The sequence below is a fragment of the Hippopotamus amphibius genome, chromosome 13 (genome assembly GCF_030028045.1).
Source record: "Hippopotamus amphibius kiboko isolate mHipAmp2 chromosome 13, mHipAmp2.hap2, whole genome shotgun sequence".
NCBI classification, from domain to species: domain Eukaryota; kingdom Metazoa; phylum Chordata; class Mammalia; order Artiodactyla; family Hippopotamidae; genus Hippopotamus; species Hippopotamus amphibius.
In genome coordinates, this window is record NC_080198.1 from 17,449,714 (window position 1) to 17,471,492 (window position 21,779).

Below are 21,779 nucleotides of genomic sequence, written 5' to 3' on the forward strand. Positions count from 1 at the left end.
GGGACGGCTGCTCTTCATTAGACTTCTCTAACAAGAAATATGCCAATAAATCATGGGATTACGAATGTTCCGAAAGATTTCAGGCCAAAATAACCCTTTGTAAAGATACGAATACTCTGTGTAACTTATACACATTGAGAAAACTAGCCAAAGAATTCTTTATCTGAATGTTCAAGTTTTGTGGAGCTTTTTGTTGTTATTGTTTTTGCTTGTGGTTTTTTTTTTTAATGTGTAATATCTATACTCTTTTTTTAAATAAATGTATTTGTTTATATTGGCTGTGCTGGGTCTTTGTTGCTGCGTGCAGGCTTTCTCTAGTTGCAGCGAGTGGGGGCTCCTCTTCGTTGTGGTGCGCGGGCTTCTCATTGCAGTGGCTTCTCTTGTTGCAGAACACGGGCTCTGGGCACACGAGCTTCAGTAGCTGTGGGACTCAGGCTCAGTAGTTGTGGCGCACGGGCTTAGTTGCTCCGCGACATGTGGGATCTTTCCTGGACTAGGGCTCAAACCCGTGTCCTCTGCATTAGCAGGTGGATTCTTAACCACTGCACCACCAGGGAAGCCCCTCCTTTTTTTTTTTTAAAGGTAACCTTTTTATTTTGAGATAGTTTTAGATTTACAGAAAAATTGTGAAGATGGTACAGAGTTGCCAGATAGCCCACACTCAGTTTCCCCTATTATTAACTTCTTACATTGGTCTGGTAATTTGTCACAATTAATGAACCATTATTGATACATTATTAGTAGCTCAGGTCCATAGATTCATTTAGATTTTCCTAGTTTTTAACTTCATGTCTTTTTCCTATTTCAGGATACCACATTTTGTTTCGTTTTTACTAAGGACTGGAACTCAAATCAGTAAAGCTCCGTTTCTTGCACATTCTGTTTTTCCAAGAGCTTGAATGCTATTGAAAGGCAATGAAATATAATTGAGATATATTAAGATACCTGAGGGGCTTAGTACATACAAACATTCTAATCTAGACCTCGAAAAAAATAGGTTTGGCAGATGGGAGAATGTTTAGAAATTTGGAAACGTAATTCATTTGTCATTTTTACTTCTGTCTGTACTGGGGGCATGTGATTTTGCTACATTAATAAAAATAGAGAAGGTTTGTAAAAATAAAGCGAGCAAGGCTTTACATTTTCATATTAATTTTCTAAAGGTGGAGGACATGAGAGGAGAAAGTGTGAATATACAGGTTCTTGTAAAAAAGATACAAACGTGCAGGAGTGGCTAGGCAGCTCCCAGCCTGGAACGTGCCTGCATTTTTCTCTAGGTAGAGGCTTGTGTGTGTCAGGCCCATTCAAGAGCTATGGTTGGGCGGCTGTGTTTGGTTTTTGTCTCTGCCCTTATTCATTTTGTTTCCGGACACTTGGCTCCAGACTTCTCAAATCCTTGGTTTTGGCTTGCTGGATCCTGGGCTTTTCACCGAGTATAATTAGCTACTGTGTGAGCAAATTGGTATTTTCCTTCACCTCCTTGTTCTCAAGTACTTTTGGCATGTCAAAGGTCTTGGGAGGATTCTCAGTGGAGGAGACCCACAGGATCAAGTGAGTTCAGGTGGGGATTGATGTAGTCAGGTTTTGTAAACTGGCGTTCTCTGCTTCAGATAGAATTTTCCCTGTGCTTGGACGGTCTTCACGTCTCATTCAGGGAAGAGGCTTACATTGATTAATGTGGCATATGTGTGGTTATCGTACTTAGAAAGTGCTCTGCTTAAGGAGAGCTTTGTCAAGAGCATCCTTTGAATGGAGTCACAAGAAAGCTTTTTAAAAAAACTGACAACTTCAAGTACAATTTCCTTTTTCTTCTGCCAAATATGATTGAAACCCAATCCTTGTTATAACATAATTATCTTAACCGGAGCCAGCAGGGAGTTGCTGCCTTAATGTAAGGGGTGTGAAGTCCCCTAAATAAATAGAGGATTAATTACATTCACAGCATGTTGTGAAGGTGATGAGATTGATCGTAATCATTTGGTCCCATTTCCTGCTCTGACTACTTTCCTGAATAAATAGAAGCTGGGAAAATTATAAATAGAGCTTTAGAGAGTATTGTTGTGTTGCCTACTTTTTATTAGGGCTGTGTTTTTCTTTTTGATTTTTAGGTTTCTCTGGTATTCTAGATACTAGTCCTTTATTGATTAAATATGTTGCAAACGTTTCCCTCCAGGTTGTAGTTTATCTTCCAGTCTCCTTGTAGTGTCTATATAAACAGAAGTTTTTAATTTTAATGTTGTAGAATTTATCAGTATGTTCCTTTATGGGTATGCTTTTTGTTTCTTGTTTAAGGAAGTTTTTTGATTTGCTTGTCATAAAGATATTCTCATATAGTATCTTCTAAAATTTTTATTCTTTTGGGTTTAGCATCTAAGTCTTTAGTCCACCTGGAACTGATTTTTGTGTATTTTATGGGATAGGGGATCTAGTTTGATTTTTTTCCCCATATGGATAACCTTATCCCAGCCTCATTTATTAAATTGTCCATCCTTTCCCCATGCATCCTGCAGCGCTCACTCTGTCATACATCAAGTTTACGTATATACAGGGATCTGTTTCTGCGTTGTCTCTTCAGTTTCACCGACTTACTTGCCTATCATGTGCCAATGCCATACTTTCTTAATTCCTGCAGTTTTGTATCTTAGAAGCATCTTGTCAGGTTCCATGAATAACACTTTGATTGGAATTGCTTTGAATCTGTTAATCAGTTTGGGGAGACTAAAACATTTAATCTCTTTGCAATAACATGATGTAACTCTCTGAAGTTTTCTTTAATGTCTTTTAATAAAATTTTATAATTGCTCCATAAAAACTATATATCTTTTGCTAGATTTATTGCTTTGGTTTTTGCATTGCTATTGTAAATGGTATTTTTTAAAAAAATCTTATTTTCAAACTCCTGTCTGAAGTATTATATATACAAATGTAATTCACTTTTTTATATGGATTTTTCTATCCAGCTACCTTGCGAAACTCTGTTATTAACTATGTACAGATTCCCCCCGGTTTTCGATGTAGGCAGTAATAGCAATGCGGATAATAGCAGTTAGGTTTCTTCTTTTCCAATCTTTATATCTTTTATTTCTTCTTCCTTTTTTTTATGCTTCTTCATCATATTGTACTGACTAGACCCTCTAGTAACACACTGAATAGATATGGTGGTAGCATGCTTCCCTATCCCGCTCTTTATCTTTTAGGGAAAGCTCTCAACAATTCACCATTAAGTATGACATTTGCTGCAGGATTTTGTAGATAGCCCATATCAAGTTAAGAAAGGTTCCCGTTATTTGTAGTTTGCCAAGAGTTTCAACCCCAAATGGTGATCAAATTTTATTGCATATTTCCCTCATCTTTTGAGATGATCTTAAGGGTCTTCTCCTTTAACCTGTTAATGTAATGAATGGCATTTATAAGATTTCTAACTTAAATTAGGCCTTGCCTTCCTGGGATGAACCTATCTTAATTATGAGGCAGTATTTAAATAATGATACTGAATTTGGTTTGCTAACTCTGTGTGTGTGTGTGTGTGTGTGTGTGTGTGTGTGTGTGTGTGTGTATTGCATGTGCAAGAGAGAAAAACAGAGGCCAAGAAGGAAAGAGAGGGAGAAGGACGGGAAGGGAAGGAGGTTGGCCTATGATTTTCCACTCTTGTACTATCTTTTTCTACATTTGTTATCAAGATTATGCCAGCCTGATAACATGAGTTGAGGGATACTGCCTTCTCTATTCTCTGAAATAGCTTATGTAAGACTGAAATGATCTCATCCTTGAATTTTCAGTAAAATACACCCCAGAAGCCACCTTGACTTTTTTATTTTTGAGATTTTTTTTTAACTGTTTATTCAGATTTTCCAGTTGGTCTACAACTATTCTAGTACTCTATTTCTCCTTGAGGCATTTTTGAGAGATTATGTTTTTCTAGAATTTTGTCCCTTTCATCTAAATTTTCAAAACTTTCTAACAAAGTTCTTGTTTCCTCTTATCTGTTTTTTTTCTCTACAGCATCTATAAATTTCTTATTTTACTTTCCTATGTATTTGTGCTTTCTTGTTTTTGTTCTTTTTTTGATTAATCTTGCAAGAGAATATATTTGATTAGTTTGTCAAAGAACCAATATTTTATTCTCTTGATCCTCTATTTTTGCCTGTCTTCTATTTTTTTACTTTTTGCTTTTACCTTTGTCATTTTATTCCTTCTATTTTGGGAAGTTTGTTATACTTTATTTCCTGATTTCTTATGTAGATGCTTAGATTAACTTTGGGCCTTTCTTTATTTAAGAGTATAAATTTTGAGAGAGTAGCATAGACATATATATACTACCAACTGTAAAATAGGTAGCCAGTGGGAAGTTGCTGTATAACAAAGGGAGTTCAACTCGAGGATGGATGATGCCTTAGAGGACTGGGATGGGGAGGGTGGGGGGGTGTCGAGGGAGGGAGGGAATACGGGGATATGTGTATAAAAACAGATGACTGAACTTGGTGTACACCCCCCCAAAAAAAAGAGTATAAATTTTACTTCTAATACCTGCTTTGTGTGCATCTTACAGGTTTTGAAATGTACTGAATTTTCGTTACTATTCTATTCCAAATATTTCCTGATTTTCCTCATGAAGTGTTTAGAAGTATGTTTCTCCAAGTGTGTGGGTTTTTTATGTAATGTCTTTGTTATTGATTTCAAACTTCATTGCATTTCTGTCAGAGAATTTAATTTATCGAGATTAATTTTATGCCTAGCATGTGATCACTTTCTTAAATTTTGAAGCCTGAAAGTAAGGTATATGCTCTAATTGTTTCCTGTTGATTTGTATGTCTGTCCGTTGGTTGAAAGTTGTCGGTTGGGCTGTTGGAGTTTTTAATATACTTACTGATTTATTTTATCTGTTTCATCTATCAATTTTTAGATTGAAAGGCACATGTGAAAATGTCTTACTGTGTTGGTAGTCTTGTCAATTTCTTTCTGTTGCCCTGTGGTCAATTTTTACTTTATAATTTGAGGCATGTTATTTCATGTTACTAGTTTTTAATAACTAATATTATGTCTCCCAGTTATATCTCTCTGACGAATTGCAGTGTTTATTACATAGTGGTCTTTTATCACTGATAATGCTTTTTTTTTTTTTTTTAACTGATAATGCTTTTTTACCTTACAGTCTATTTGGTCTGATATTAATACGGAGATCCCAGCTTTCTTTTGGTTAGTATTTACCTGGCATATTTTCTTTCTTTCCTTGAGGAGGTAATTTTTGTGAACATTGTTTCAATAAACTTTTGGTGACTGGTTTCAGATTCAGAGATAACTACAAAATCTTATATTTTTTGTACCTGGAAAGTACTGAACATTCATTATAAAGTTGTGATGGATCAGTAGTTTGGAAACCAGTTGTAACTTTAGATGTTTTGGGAGTTTCCAGTCTTACCATTAGGTAAGTTGGCATGTCTGGGTTCCCTGATTCGTGTGTGTCTGTCTCTGACTCCCAGCTCCACACTAGATCAGTCCAGCAGGTCTTTTTAATTCTCCCTAACTTCTTTCACTTAAATTCCTCTTTTTGGTCTCACTACCTTTCCTTTAATTCAGGCCTGTATTTTCTCATTTCCTGCCAGAGTGTCCTCTGTTTTCCTTGCCCCCAGAGTCTCACTCCCTGTCTTTTTTCCAGCAACAATGCCAGTCCTGTCATCCTGAAATGCCACGTTGATCATGGCTGTCCTGCTCAGCAGTTCTCCACAATTCCCCCTTTCAAGGATAAAAGCCTAAATAAATGCCTGAGCTGGGTTCAAGACCCTTTACCTCCTCTTCCTCATCTTTTCTGCGTCTTCCCTCACTCCTGCTGATGGGGCATACTCTCTCTCTCCTGCCAAACAGATACACTCACCTTTTTCCAAATTGGCCATAAGCTTCAGCTCTTCATTGCCTCTGTAATTCCATTTTCTCTACCAGAAATGTTACGTTTTGCCTGAAGCTTTCTCTAATGATGCCAACAAAGTCATCTCTCCATTGTAAGGCTTGAAGCTAATGCTGGCATCACTTCCTTGTCATGGTGATGACCGTTGTAATTCCGCCAGTCACAGAGCTGAGATGTCTGGAACCTTTGCTAGCCTTTACTTTGTGGGTCTGTTCCCTGTGCACTGTCGGCAGCATGTGATTTCTACTCCTTGGCGTGAACCAGGGACCGTTTCTAGTCCTTGGTGTGCTGGATGTTGAGAGACTGATGGGGGAGGGGACTGGTTCTATTCTTAGATTGTTTGAAAGTTCTTTGCATTGGACTGAAATCTACTTTTTTTTTTTTTTAAGATTTATTTTATTATTGATTGATTGATTGATGGGCTGTGTTGGGGCTGCATTGGGTCTTCATTGCTTTGCACGGGCTTTCTCTAGTTGTGGTAAGCAGGGGCTACTACTCTTTGTTGCAGTACGCGGACTTCTTATTGCAGTGGTTTCTCTTGTTGTGGAGCATGGGCTCTAGGCATGTGGGCTTCAGTAACTGCGGCACGTGGGCTCAGTAGTTGTGGCTTGCAGGCTCTAGAGCACAAGCTCAGTAGTTGTGGGACATGGGTTTAGCTGCTCTGCGACATGTGGGATCTTCCTGGCCCAGGGATCAAACCTGTGTCCCCTGCATTGGCAGGCGGATTCTTAACCACTGCGCCAGCAGGGAAGTCCCTGAAATAATCTAGTTTTTTCACATTCGTTTTAATTCTGGACCCATATAGAAAAAGTCCACTCTCTCTTCAAATATCTGTTTTAATCCATCTAGAGGATTGCTATTACACTCTTCTAGATTAGCCTCTTCTGCCTTTAAATGGTTCTTACAGGTCCAAATTCTTACTCCTTTGCCCTTCCTGGTCTCTTTTTAAATGGTAAACTGTACTTTGTCACTGCCTCCCCTCCTTCCTTTTTGGGTCAGTACCCTTTTAAAGTATCCTTTGGGTTAAATATAATCCTCCGTGTTTGGCCAGAAAGTAGAAAGGAGCTGTTGCTCTCATTTTTTATCACCATTCCTGTGTTAATATGGTCTGGGAGCTCATTTGCTTATAGTTGGAAACCTCAATACACTGCTTATTGTTAGTTTACCATTAATCCTAACCCTTAAGATTTTTGTCTCAGACACTGTTAATTAATTATAATTTGTATCAGCTATTGTTAATTAATTATAATTATAATTTCTCTTGTATCAGCTATTGAAGAACTTTGTTCCCTGGTTTTTCCCTTGTCGGATTTGATTTTTGTCCCATCTACCTGCTTTAACCTTTTTGGAACGAGAATCTGTCATCCCAGGTATTTCCTGATCTTTTTCCTTTCACAGCACTCTTTGTAAACTTGACTCCTGAGATCCAATAAGTAATCATTTTTGGAGCTGCTTCTGTGTGCAAAGCACAGGATGAGGGACTGGGGAACTGAAGAGGAATTAGGAAGGCCTCTACCCTTAAGGAATTAGAATGAATGTTCTATGTTTTCACTTAGGACAGTGAATACATGTTGAATGAAGAAGTCTGACTTAAAAACTATTTACTCCTCCACTAGATCCCTTCCTTAAAGTTGGTATTAATCTTACCTGTAAGGTCAAATATGAGTCCAGTCAGCTTTATAACCATACACCCCATGTTCTGTATTTCACCCATAAAGAAGCCATGGGAGACTGTCATTTGCCTTCCTAAAACCCAGGCACAGTCTTTGTCCAGGGCTCCCAGGCACGGACCAGTTCAAGGGATGACATCCATTTTCATGAACCCATGCCAGCTCCTGGGGATGCCGTTTCATCTCCTAATGCTCACAGTTCATGGGTTTGGGGTTCACTGTTTTGGGTTCATGGTTTCATCAGTTTCCTTCTTCACCTTCTGAAAGTTAAGCAAGATGCATTTGCCTTTCCTGTCTTCTGTGTGGATGTTGGAGGCTAGAAACATTGTTCTCATTCCCTCTCCAGTTTTTTCTATGATCAGCAGGATGCCTTTTCTGTTAGTAGTATTCTGTGTCACAGTTTTTGCCTTCCATGATGATAGCTATAATTTTATGGTACTTCCCGGGCCTTCTTCTCTGTTCTTCGTTATTCTCATTTTATTGAACAGATTGCCCTTGGTCAAATTGACAGAGAAGCAAATTGCTTCTTCTTGAAACTTCTGAGATACAGTCTGGTCCAAACCAAGCCCTGATCATTCTGTCATCTTAAGCCATGGTCCACAAAGCCAAATCCTGTTTTCCATTTGAAAAGGTTGAGGTCAAAAAGTTGTCCCATTAGAATGTAGTGAGGCCATCGAGTGTCGTGGTTAAGAGTATGGGAGCCAGTTGGGCCAGTTGGCTGGCTTCAGATCTGTACGGCCTTGAACAAGTCATTCAAACTTTCTGTACCTCAGCTATCCACAAAATAGGTAGAATTAGGCAAATTAGATGAGCTGACACATGCAGTATGCTTAGAGCACATTAGCACAGAGTAAGTAGTCAATTAATGGTTTGCAAACAAGAAAGTTCCTCCATTGATGCATTGCTTGCTTAACGGTGACATTGGCTGAATCAGGCAATTGGTCCATGATAATAAGAATGGCTTACTGCATGCCAGGCGTTGTGCTAAGTGCTTTACCTTCATCATCTTAATCTCACAGGCTCTATATGATGTGAGTTATGTCCCCATTTCATTGTAGCCCCAGGTGACAGTTATGGGAACTGAGGCTCAAAGAGATGAGGAAACCCAGGGCTGCTTGTCTTCAGAACCTGAGCTCCTAACCACCTTGCTCTGGTCAGTCAGTCCCCTGTTATCTTCCAGAACATTAACCCTCCTTCTGCATGAACACTGCATGCTCTGTCTCTCTTGACAAAATTCCAGTGTGGTTCCTGTTATTGAGCATTTAGCTGGGGAGGTAAGATATGCAAATGACAGAATCAGAGGATTGTGGAGTGAATCCTCACCTCATTGCCAGTGATACAGCTGTAAGAAAGATAACAATTCAGAGAAGAGGGAACTTGGAGTGGTCTACAGGGCTGAGTGGAGTTAGGGGTCTTGACCTGGAAACTAAAGATGGGTGGGGTCTGACCAGGCACAGAGAGAGAGGAGGGAGACGTACAGACAGGAACACAACTGGAGACAAGTCCCCGACGTTAAAGACGGTTGTGCTGGGAGTGAGAGCAGCGGTAAGCTGGTCTTGCTGGTGTAGTGGGTACGTGCTGGGGTATGTAGAATATGTTAGAGCCTTGGGGAAATGCAGCTAAGCCTGCCCAATGTGAGAGTTGAGAGCTAGTGGCCCTTGGGTCACTAATGGTTCTCAGCGAGTTTTCAAAAACTTCAAATTGGTTGTCAGCACTTAAAAATTGGAAGATTTTCTGTCAAAGCCTGGATTTATAGCTGCTCTTGAACTAACGGAAGTTCTGGCAGTTGCTGAGCCCGCAACCGCACGTGGTGACAATCGGCCCGAGCCAAGGCCAGCTGTCTCCATTGTGTGGGACAGGTGGGCTCCATTCTGCACAGACCGCCGCCCCTCCCGTGCAACGCCATCTGGTGGCTGCGGAGGGCAGCAGAGTTGGTGACCTTGGCCTCAGGGATACGGGCTCTGAGACTGGCTCGGAGGACTCTGTCCTTTCTTCCTGCCAAACTGCAAGCTCCACGCACGCAGGAGCCAGGCTTTGCTACGCTGCTCGGGCTAGGAAGGTGCCCTGCAGATCTCGGGCCCCCAGGCAGGGTGGCACCTGGGTGGCAGCAGTGGCCACGTTATCGTGAACTCAGTTTCGGAAGCTGAACGCAGACAGGTGGGGCGCACGCCAGTCAACCTGGGGGCTCATTTTAAACCCTGTTTTTAAAAAGGCAAACTGTGGATGACTTAAGAAGCAAATAGTCTGCTTATGAAGTTGAGAACAGTGTGTGTGTGTGTCAAGGATAACACTGCTGGTTGTGCGTTGCTCCGTTTCCAGCTCCACTCCTGGACACGGGCAGGTGCGCTCTGTTCTATCCTTCGGACACACACTGAACAGCTGGAGTAGAAAAGGCGAGGAAGACCTCGGGCACCTGCTTATCGGCCTCGCTCAGCAGGACAGCAGCACGACAGAGATCACAGTCAGAGCCTCGGCTCCGTGCCGGTTTCGCAAAACACCTGTAAAACCCGAGTTGCTTTTCACTAGGGATGTGATCTTTCCTCTTGGCTGCGGATGGCAGCTCTCCGCCACGGCTTAGTTTAGCCCGGGTTCTTGTTTTGTTTATTTCCTTCTTTCCCTTTCTTCTGCACTTGGTATTCCTCCAGGCTCTGGCTGCACGCACCTTGCCACGGGGAGCTCCGGGAAAGAAGAAAGTCCACCCACCTCTCCCCTCAGGGCTCGGCTCCTGAAAATCAAAGCCGAGCAGAGGCAGCTCTTCTCTGCCTGCAGCAGGGTCAGCAATTTGTGTAATGTTTTCCCTGTCAGCGTATCTCTGCCGATGCCTTGTGTTTTTGAGCAAGGGGAGGAAGCACCGCGTGCCCGCGGCTGCCTTTTCAAGCAGGTGGGAGCCGCAGCTGCGATCAAAGCCTGGCCCCGCACTCCCCTCTGACAGTCGTCCCTGCTTTTTTGTCAAGTGCTCCTGGTGGGGCTGGATTCTTCTCTTTGGAGTGAGGTGGCTCCAAGAAAAAACCCACCCGGATCCCCAGACAAGGAATGAAAGGAGGAAAGCACTTACATCCCTTGCCTTACGCAGGAGGCGTTTTGATAACATCGTTTGAATCGAACCATAATTAGGCTTTTGCATCCAGTGCTTGTAGGAACACGAAATGCTGTTCAGCCTGCAGGTTTGGTTCTCACAGCCATCTAACTGGGGGGTTTCAATTGTACTTCTGTATTTAGTCAAATGATATCTTGGAACCACTTTTTTATTCTTATTTTTAGTAATCAGTAATTTTCGTAGATAGTAATTTGGATCTGATTGGACATTTTGGCAGCTCTTCAGTTCTAATTATAGCAGAGTTTTTGCCAGTATGTCTTGATGCTAAAGTTAACATAGGATTTTAAAGAGATGTCCAACAAACTAGTTTTTGAGAGTCATGGTCACTACCTTGAAATAGAGAATAAATTGTAGTTCCCGTCCTAACACAAGTATCCTAGAAGACTTAATTTGCATAAATGTTTTGTCGAAGATTCAATCCCGCAACACAGGAAGGATTCTTCAGTGGTTCTCCTGGCCAGTGTGGTCTTCCAGCATCTTGTTTCACGTAGGTAATAAGCCCTCTGAGGACCCAGATGGTGTCACTGCTTCCGTGGGAACCAGCACACAGCAGGTTGCGTGTTAGAAGCCCTGGCCTTCCCCTGGATTTACCCTCTGGCATCAGGCACATGTAGGCCTGTGAGCACTGGTGAAGTGTGGAGAGTCACGCGTACCTGCTTATTAGCCCACGTGGCAGAGGAAACGGTCACACTGGCTCACGCATACGAAAGCAGTTCAGAAACCCTCCAGTCTGGTGCCAGTGTGGAATATTAGCGCTCCGGGCTTGTGGTAGGCCTGTGGTCTTAGCTTTGTCTAGGCCTCATCTTTGTCACAAAAAATTAGGGCTTTCTGTTCGATCTTTGTGGTCCGATTTTGTACTCATAGCCACCTGAGGCTATTTTAGTGTAAATTAATTAAAATAAGTTTTAGGATTCGGTTCCTCAGTCACTCTGGACATGTCAAGTGCTCAGTTGCCACGTGTGACTCGTGGCTACTGTGTTGAGTAGTACAGATCTAGAACGTGTCCATCATTACTATGTGAAGCTCTGCTGGACAACCCTGTGCTCAGTTATCTGTCACGTTCCTTCCAACCTGCAACTGTGTAGACTTCAACAGAGTGGCTTGCTCAGTCCTTAAAGGAGAATTAATTGTGCCTTTAATGCCCCATCTGCCACCCATACCCAGGGCGTGGCTCTGCTGTCATCTGTACCCTTGTTTCCTTGGAGGCTGAGCGTAAGTAGTTTTATCTAGCTTATATTTATAGTATGAAATACTATAAAAGTCTGGCTTGGCCAGAACTTTTCTCTCTTTTTACTAAACCTCTGGGTCTTCCTTTTTAGAAATAAGATAGCCTGTTGTCATTTTCCTTGAACATGGGACAGCATAGGTTGGATATCAGGCTCAGCCGGAGGATGGTAAGAGAAGCAGTTGTCTAGGTGTGGATACACCATCTGGAGATTAGAAACAGCCACGTGGGAATTGACATCCACGTGGCTTTTAGGACTGGGAACAAGGAGTCGATGTGAGTATTGTACTAAGTTCAGCAAGCTGGAGGTTCCAGCCAGGAAGAAGTGGACTGGCTACAAAGGAAGAATAAAGCCAGATCCCACACTTCAGGCTATTTAATGTATTTGGTCCTTTTTGTCACCTTTCTTTAAACACTGAAAAAAATTGAACCCCTTCTTCCCTTAGCACTCCTGGGCCACTTTTCAGCTGTTTTTTTCCATTGCACTTACACCATCTAGCACACTCTGTATGTACTTAGTTTCTGTTTATTGTCTACCTTTTCCTCCACAAGAGCATAAGCTCCATGAGCATGAGGGTCCCTCATCTGTTTCGCTCAGTGCTTGGGCACCTAGTACTTTCAGTACGTGTTTACTGAATGAATGAATGAACAGAAAATGCAACTGCTGCATTGTTTCAGTGAGACCTGGAGGTGGAGATTGCTTGTAGGAGGGTCCCATACGCAGAGGTAAGGAAGTAATGGGTGGAGGTCGGGGGGGTGCAGGGGGTGCAGGCAAGGGGTGGGGCCTACATGGACGGGAGAGGGTTCGGGGCAGATTTCGGGAGCCTGGCCTTGGGAGAGGTCCCTGCAGAGGTTGAAGATCTTGTCCAAGAAAGCAGCTGGTCCCAGCTTTGTAGAATCAGGGCTGGGGGATAAGATGTTTCTGGGAATGAGCCTCAGGATCAAGCTGGCCTAGAAGAAAGGCCACGGAGAGAACTCTCGAGCCCAAGGACTGTTAGAGAAGGGCTCCTCGCACCACTGACCTGGAGCCAAGGTCGCTGAGCGGCTGCGGGCTGAAGCTTCACATTTATGCTCTGGGTGAGAGCGGGCTGGGGCAGAGTCAGGCCACCCTTTCCGGAACGTGTGAAGGGATAGCAGATGCGTAGCCCTCAGGAGCTGACCCAGGAGTGGGGGAGAGCCTCACGCCCTCCCAGGTTGAGGCAGCGACGTTGAGAGCAGTAAAGTGTGAGGTGGTCGTCATCCTCGCTCCGATACGGTCACAGCTGTCTGAAGCAGTGCCTCTCAGACTTCACTGAGCACACAGGGCCCCTGGGGGCTTGTTAAAATGCAGATTCTGATGCAGGGGTCTGGCCTAGGGCCTGGGATTTTGCAGTTTTAACAAGTCCTGGGGTGACACTGCTGCTGCCGGTCCAGGGACTTCAGTTTAAGTAGCAAGGCTTTATTAAGGAGAGAAACTAAATATGAGTCATTGATATCAATTACCTTTATTAAAACTATTTTAAAATTCCCCTTGGCTAGGCTAGGGACTGTCACTTAAGGATGTTCTGATAGACAAATGCTTTTCACTTTAGTTGAACTAGTTTTTCGAGAGAACATAAGCATTAAGAAAATTGGCCTTCCCCAATTCTGATTTTCTGTAGATGAACGCGCGTCAGCAGTGCTGTCCGTCTGGCTTTCAAATCCAAGGCTTCTTAAGGCATTCATTGAATACTCCAAGCCCGAGCGGACTTTTACATCCATTCCCTGCACTCGAGAGGTGGTTGTGCCCAGCAGGGTGTGGTGTGTGTGCGCTGAGCCACTGACCAAGCTGGTCTTGACAGGAGCCTGGATTGGGGTTAGAAGGCAGCTCTCGCGGTGGAGAAGCTGGCGGCTCCTGGCTCACTCTCAAAGCTCTCCATGCTTTTATAAACGTTACTGTCCTGGAAGACTTAATGGGGGGAGCCGGAAAGGAGGACCCGAAACCATGGGCATTGTGGAATTTGTGTCCCGAGAGTCTAGGTCTCTCATAAATAGACCATCTTACATGCATCTCTCCTTCCTGCCACATTCCAGGATAGTCCTTGTGGAATGCAGTCAGCCTGTCCCGTGGTCTGAGGATGGAGCCATGGACCTAATGGTGCCTTTGGCCTTGTACTGTGATGCCACGGTTCCCACGTTGCTAAAACCTTCCCATGTCGCTAAAACCTTTCCACTTTTCTGTCCTGGACAGCTCCTCATAGTTCTTGAGAACATTTCGGTTTAGGTGACTGTTGTATAATAGGAAACTTTCTCCACGGTCTTCTCCTTGTCCCCTCCATTCCAAACTGGAAATGGTTGCCCCTCTTCTGGTCTTGTGGCCAGTACCAAATTACAGTCGCTTTTCATTTTTCCCAGCAGTTATGGTCTATAAAGTTGATGCAGACACTGAATTAGCAAACTTTCAACCATCAAAATACAGGGTTAGTTTCTTGTGAGCCTCTAATCACAGCATTTTAATCAACCAATCAGTACATAGCTTTGTCTTATTAGTGTTTCTGTTTAAAGACACCTTATTTCCTCTGTATTATTGATTCATTCACAGTGAACTCGCGGCCAACAGCACTGTAACTCATGCCTGAACAAAGCTTATCTAACACATGTGTTTTCTCCATCAGACACATTCTAGCCTTCGGGCACTTAAGAGCACTAGACAGCAATTCAGCACTGAGCTTGGGGGCTGTGTTATACAGGGAAATCATCAACAGAAAGCCTCCAAATACAAAATACGTGGCACTTAAACTGACCATGAAGAAAGACCCATTTTTACAGTATAAAAACTGAAAGAAGAAGGCAGAGCCGCATCCTGTCATACCTCAACTGGGAACATGTGCGTCGGACGGTTGAAGATGCTCACTGCTCTCTGTGTCTCTGTGAATGACCACACAGTGCTGAGGAGTATTGATTTTGAGGTTACAGAATAATTTTGGCAGGTGGTCGGGTTTACCAATATGGAATTTGTGAATAATAAAGCTTGTAAACATTGGTGTACAGACCAGCACAGCAGGGACAGAAGAGAAGAAACCTCTGTGTTGCTTCTCTCAAAGAGTCTGGTATTTGAAAATTTCAAGAGAAGCATTGAAGTCATCAACCTAGGCTGAATTGGGATTTTGGTGGACTTCCCGCTCTTATTTTAAGATGCAGAATGGTTTTCATGTGGAATTGTACGTGGGAGCAGACTGTCTCCTCACTGCCCAGGGCACCCGAGACTGATCCTTCTTGTAGGCGTCCTTCACTGCGGTAGGATGGCTTCTTCCTTGCTGACCACAGACTAAGATGATCTGATCTTCAGAGCAAAGACTGCGTTTTGTATTCACCAAACCTGGCACATAGTAGGTGGTCAGTAAATACTTGTCAAAAGACTGACCTTGGACCTGGGCACTTGAGCTGAAACGCTGCAGCTCAGTCTGCCTTTCCTCTGGTCCTGGTCCACCACCCTTGACCTCAGTTCTGAAACCCAGAAAGTTCTGAAAGCGGAAGTATTTCCAGGGCAGTGGACAGCACAACCTGACTAACCTACTTTCATCTGGTGACATGAGGCTGTTTATCCCACTTCGAGCGACTTAACCATACATTTTGCTATAGAAATGTTCGTGTATTTGATGAGCGGTTGCTGCTGGGGTGCTGGGTGACGCATTGTATAACACTACAGGTCTGACGTGTCAAGCCAACAGACTGGCAGTTTAGGGGGCGAGGGGCAGGTGAGAATTCTACCACCGAACCACCCGTGCAGAACTGGAATTTTGGAACTCGTGTAGGTCTGAGAGTTTCAGACGGGGCATTGTTCACCTGGAGAAGATTTAGGGATTTTCCGTAGAAATTTTGTGAGGAAATTGACAGTTTATTTAGAAGCAAGTGAGCCGGAGGCGTGAATGATTGTGGCCTGGCCGACGGGGGGACAGTGAAGCGAGATGATCAGGCGACTTCACTCCCAGGGGACAACGTGTAGGGTAAAGCCCCAGGGCAGGTCGGGAGAGTGGTGAGAAGAGTTCTTTTTGTGAGTAGGAAGCTTAAATCGTAAAAACGAAGGGGCTGATTAACTTGAGATTTTACCATAAATATTAGAAATGTGAATATTATATCTACACGTCCACGTATCACCTGGGTGGCGTTTATTAGAAACAGAGATTCCTTGAATTTCAGAACTTCTTTGAAACACTGACCGTAATGTGCAAATCGTCTCTCATTTCACAGAGAAATGTGTTTGTAAAACATACTCTTCTGTTAAAAAAAAAAGTTCAAAGCTGAAGAACCCCAAGTGACAGAGAACAGCCAAAAAAATTTTTTCCCATCTAGTTCTTTTCCACTAGTAATAATAATAATAAAGAAGAATGAAGCACTTGAAAACTGAATCTAGTTGTCCTTTTTCTGTCCCTAGGGGGAAGAGTTTTTTGGGTTCCTGTATAAATTTTTTTTTTTAATTAATTTTTTTTTGGGGGGGGTACACCAAGTTCAATCATCTGTTTTTATACACATATCCCCGTATTCCCTCCCTTCCTTGACTCCTCCCCCTCCTGTATAAATTTTAATTGGAAAGTATAGTCTGGGATATTATAAACCTTTATGCTCATTAAACAAACAAACAAACAAACCCTATCTGTTTTGAGAAAGCAAGCTTCACTGTATAGTACACAAATTACATAAAATTGCTAACTTTGAGGAAAATAATCATACAAGTGATGGAAAAATTCCTGGTGGCTCGTTTTCAGGTGTTTGATGGGAAAGATGAAGTATTGGAGAGTTGGAAAAAGTATTAAAAGGAAAAGTAATAGAAATTCTATTTTATTCTTACTTGAGAAAGGACCAGGGTTGGTCTGTGGATCGAATGCCCTGTTGGGGGTGGTGGTGGGGCGGAGGGATGCTTTAAAGATGGTATTTGAAATAACACACAGACAGTGCCTTAACCAGGGATCACCTCCACAGCAGTGAACTGTGTGCTCCTGCAAAGAACAGCTTTCTGTGTAGAGTGTGCTCGTTGAAAGAGATGAGTAATGGATCTTTCTCCAGGCATATTTTGAGATTCTCTTTGTGTTTGGTAGAACGTGCCATGCCTTTTAAAAAGAAATTTGAGATGAGGAGCGTTGTATTAGAAGTCTTGACACTGGCCCCGAGGAAACCAGAGGTATCCCCGTGACCCTCTGCGTCCTCCTCTCTCTGGCTCTGCTCCCCTTTGCCTGAGCAAATGTTCAGAAGCCTGAGACTTCTTTTCCAGGATTTGTGTTTGTTTGTTTGCTTGTTTACTTATTTTGGACTGCTCTGTGTTGAAGTACACACAGGTGAAAAGTACACACATAATGCATTTGGATGAAGTGAAACACCTGTATGGCTATCACCGAAGTCAAGAACTGCGCCTCAGACCGCCCAGCAGCCCCTCGTACCTTCTCCCTTCTGGCACCGTCCACTGGTTTGGCCTGCTTTGGCACGTTGTACAACTGAAATAATACGGTGTGTACTCTTTTGCATGAGGCTTCATCTATTCAGTGTTATTTTGGTGAGGAATCGAACTCAGTGTCCATTTTTAAAGGTCTCTCTGGGGGCACCTTTAATAAAGTCTCCTGACACATTGGTCTGAGAGCATTAAATCCTAAAAAGGCTTCCAGCTGGTCATGTGACCTTGTAAGGAGTATGGCGTGGGGACTGGGGAGACTGGATGTTGAGTCTATTACCGGTGGGCATATCTTCAGAGCACTTCCCTCTTGCCTCTGCTGAGCAGTCCCTTCTGCACGGCTGCCTGCAGACTCCCTGTTGGGGTGTAGCCCTCCCCGGTCCCACAAGGAAAACCCAGGGAATTGCATCTAGGAAGGAGCCGAATGCTGCGGCCCCTGGGTCTGACTTCCCCACACAGGGAGACACGTTAAAGCGCTGCCCTTACCACGTCAGCGAGCTGTGCCAGTGGTTGGCGTAACGTGGAGTCCTGCTGGGCAAGAATGAACACAGGAGGGTCCCGTGGGCCTGCCCCCGGAGCTGGCCACTCAGCATCGTGACCGGCCCTCGTGGGGGGCTGTCTGTTCCATAACTGTGTCAGATCGTGTTGGAAAGCAGAGGCTCCCAGCTCTCTCTAGAGAGTGTGTTAACTGTGGTTCAGAGTGCGTGGGAAGAGGCAGAGCGTGTGTGATATGTCAGACATTTAATAATTCCAGAAACCCCACACCAGGGAGCAGGCAGTGCATGGCTGTCACTCATTTGGTAGAACAAGATCATCATTAAGAAACCGCAGAATGGTTCTAAGTGATTCATGCCGTTGCAATACGCATTGGAGAAGATATTTCATTGAGCATTATACGTGTAAGCAAATAGATATTCTGAACTTTCAAAGTCCTCACCTTCCATAGTAATTCTAAGAGCTGCATGCTGCAGCATGTGTGTGTGGTGAACGTTCCAGCACTTGAGTATTTTCCTGTCTCAGTATTGTGAAAACAACATAGTGCACAAACTTCCTATTTTGTAACCAGGGAAAATTGTAGCATTGAAAACAAGCTTACAAAGAAATAAACACATCAAATCACTTGCCCCAGTCTTTCTTCCTTCGAGTGTGCCAGGAAGTTTGGGAGCAGTCATTTTCCTTCTGCTTTCAAGATGGGAAAGTGGAGACAGAAAGGACATGTTTGAAAACGTGGCCAGAACTTTCACTTCTGTAGACCTCAGAACTCTCCTAGAATGCCAAGTTCACAGTAGTCAGTTTCGGTGTAAGAAGTTGGAGGGCAAGGGACAGAGCATCCCAGCCGGTGGTTCGCGGCACCACAGGTGGGTTTCGGGGGAATGGAGGTAACGACCGTCTCAGCCTTCAGGGTGGCAGGTGGGATGCGAGCCAGCCCGGACAGTGTACTTCTGCACCACGCAGACGGAGACTGTTTTCTGTGTGTCCCAGGGCTTGAAACAGCTTGGAAAGCATTGCTTTAAGTGGACACTTCTCGCACGACTCTCTGAGGGGAACTTCAGCTGAGTACTGAATGAGGAGGATCCAGCCAGGGAAGACTTGGGGGAATAATGTTCCAGAAAGAGGGTGCATGTGCAAGGGCCTTGAGGAGAGAATACATCATTTTGTCCTTTTGATGGAGGGAGGGTGGTGAGTGGAGCCAGAGCACCGTGACCTGGACACAAATGGTGGGTGACGCCGCTGAGAGGCAGAAAGGCCCGGGGCCAGGTCCTGTAGGGCCTCGTCCTCACTGGGGAGGGTTGGATTTTGTCCTGAGTGTTCTGGAAGCCGCTGCAGGTTTTAAACAGGCGAACATCATGGTGATCATGGAGAAGTGTAAAAGCGTACGTAGCTTTGTAGACTCAGAAACTAGAAACACACTGATCCGTTCCCTGCGCTTTATTAGGCGAAGGAAACTTTTCTGTGCCTCGCTGCTGATATTCTTGGTGGTATCATTGTTTCATTTGTAAAATCAGGAACTTGTCTGAGATGCCTTTTAATATCTTTGTGGCTCCAAAGATCTTGATTCTAGTATCTGCCTCTGTATTAGTTTCCTTGGGCTGTGATAACGAATGACCACAAATTGGATGGCTTAAAAGAGCAGAAATTTATTCTCTCACAGTTTTGGAGGTGAGAAGTCCATAATGAAGGTGTCAGCAGGGCTGGTTCCTTCTGGAGGCTTGAGGGAGACCCTGTTCCGGGCCCCTCTCCGAGCTTCCTGGGGTCGCCAGCCACCCTTGACATGCCTTGGCTTGTAGACACCGCACTCCAGTCTCTGCCACCATTACCACGTGGTATGTCCTCGTGTCTTCATATGATGTTCTTATAAGGACACCAGTCTCTGCTAAGTCATTGGGTTTAGGGCTCACTCTAACCCAATATGACCTCATCTTGACTTGATAACATTTGTAAAGACCCTGTTTCCCCAACTGAGGTCACACTAACAGGTTCTGGGGGTGAGGACTTGAACATATCCTTGTGGGGGCCGCATTTCAAACAGAACACCTTCCTTCTGCTACCTCCTCCTTAGTAATGCCTTCTGCCTTTAGTTGACTGGCCTCTACTTAGTTTAATGGTATCCAAATAGCCATTTCATCTGAACAGTTAATAGGTCAAAATACTACACCTCTGTGGTTAAACAACACGGTCTGCCCTTTTCACATGGATGAAAGGTAGAGATATTGTCAGAATTGTGCAAATCGGACATACCCTAAATGTGCTTCATGGAATAATTTTAGAGAAGAAGATGGATTGAAGAGAGGTGTTTGTCTCCACCTTGGGCCTGCAGTCCCCATTTTCTCATATCCTTTTCTACCCAGCAAAGGTCTTTTGTTGTTGTCATTGTTTGTTTTACTCAGCCAGTTATTTGGGTTCACTGATAGATTACTTATTTCCTGCCTTGTACCAGAAATTATTTAAAGCATCTCTGTATGTACAGAACAAGATGACCTAATTAAAGGTGGGGTAAAAGAAGGGAAAAGAAAGGTAGTGACAAAATGGAAATGGAGGCAAGAAGAAGCTACAGGTCGGTGCCATCACGCAGGTGGATCACAGATTGGAGCTGCATCGCTGCTGGCGTGGAAAGGGAGACCTTTCCAGTTGACAGAATTCCAAGAGTTTCATGGGGTCAGTTTTGAAATCGGCTCTGAACGCTTGCTTTGGGGATTTTAGTGAAGCATATTTCAGCCAATGCAGTTCTGCTGGGGTGTGGGGGGCCTAGAGGGAAATGTGGCAAACTTGAGACTCTGTGCTGATGGGTTCGGTGTGCTATAAATGCAGAACGGTTTCAAGGACAGGATGGAGTGTGTTTCCTTCAGACAGTTCTTTACGGACATTGTGCCCTTCTTAATCTACTTGTCATCCTCATCGTACCCTTCTTAGGTGGATACCAGTGACGAAGCCAGTGGTAGCGTCTCTGGATGTGGATAAACCTCAGTTCACCTGCTAGAGGCATCCTCTTCAGTACGTACGATTGCCATAGCAACTTCGTTTTATATAAACTCTTTTACTTAGCTCTGAAAATGTGTGTGTGTGTGTATCTAGTGTACACCACATATATGTCATCTGCACTTAGAAACTTACGAAGAGAAGTGGCGATAGTCAACACACAGAAATACTCACTACAGATCAAACCATTTAAGAAATGTAGTCCCCATTCTAGCACATCACTCTCCTTCCTAGAGTCTTCACCACCCTTCCTGCCAGTGTTTTTGTTCTTTGACATCTTGATGATGGTTGATATTGTACAGTGCAAATAAATTGCGGATTGAGCAAAAGGTCGAGGATTTCGCAAAGGCAGTGAAAAGCAGCTTCAACCACACTCAGGACCACCGACGGTGAGGCTTGGATGTGTGGGATTAGTAACAGTTGAAGAAGAAAACTCTACAATAACACTGACAGGAGTGGAAAGTCTTTGACTATTAAAGCATTGATTTGAGTGTCACATGATTGAAGGGCCCATGAACTGATGATGCCGTGGTGATTATTTGTAAAAATTACGATTCTGCTCCAAAAGACCAACTGGAAGTGAGGAATGTCATGTAGTAGATACTATAATAGAATTTTCTTAGTACAGTTACAAATACAATTTTATTTGGTTCATTCTTTATTTTGGGAATTAGTGCCTAGTTGTAATTAAAACTTAGATATTAATATTGTTAAATATTTTCTAAACTTATTTGTGTAATTACGTCTTAAGGTGAGATCTTCATCTTTTTTAATCACTATTTACTATTAAATTTTGGCTTCTATTTTACGTTAATTTGCTTTAAATGTTCTTTTGTGGTCTTAATTATCCTCCATTAATGAGCACCTCCACTCTCTGTCACAGCTGTGGGGGCTGTACTATTTTTGGAGCCCATCCTTTCAAAATTCACATCCTTTCCAAAACCTTAGAATGTGACCTTATTTGGAAATAGGGTTGTTGCAGATGTAGTTAATTGTTAGGATGAGGT

General features: G+C 43.5%; 1 protein-coding gene across 8 annotated transcripts in view; it reads left to right on the plus strand.

Moving 5' to 3' along the window:
* Window positions 1–21,779, plus strand: part of SHQ1 (SHQ1, H/ACA ribonucleoprotein assembly factor) — a 92,097-nt gene that overhangs the window by 62,432 nt on the left and 7,886 nt on the right. For 2 of the 8 annotated variants that reach the window (XM_057706048.1, XM_057706052.1), the window contains one exon: window positions 14,528–16,384. The exons of 4 other annotated variants lie outside the window; for them this stretch is intronic. In XM_057706048.1, the coding sequence (XP_057562031.1) occupies window positions 14,528–14,693 (166 nt within the window). In that variant the 3' untranslated portion in view covers window positions 14,694–16,384. Of the gene's footprint in view, window positions 1–14,527; window positions 16,385–20,706; window positions 20,788–21,779 lie in introns of those variants that run through there. 2 more of the 8 variants (XM_057706050.1, XM_057706049.1) reach the window with 2 other exon arrangements.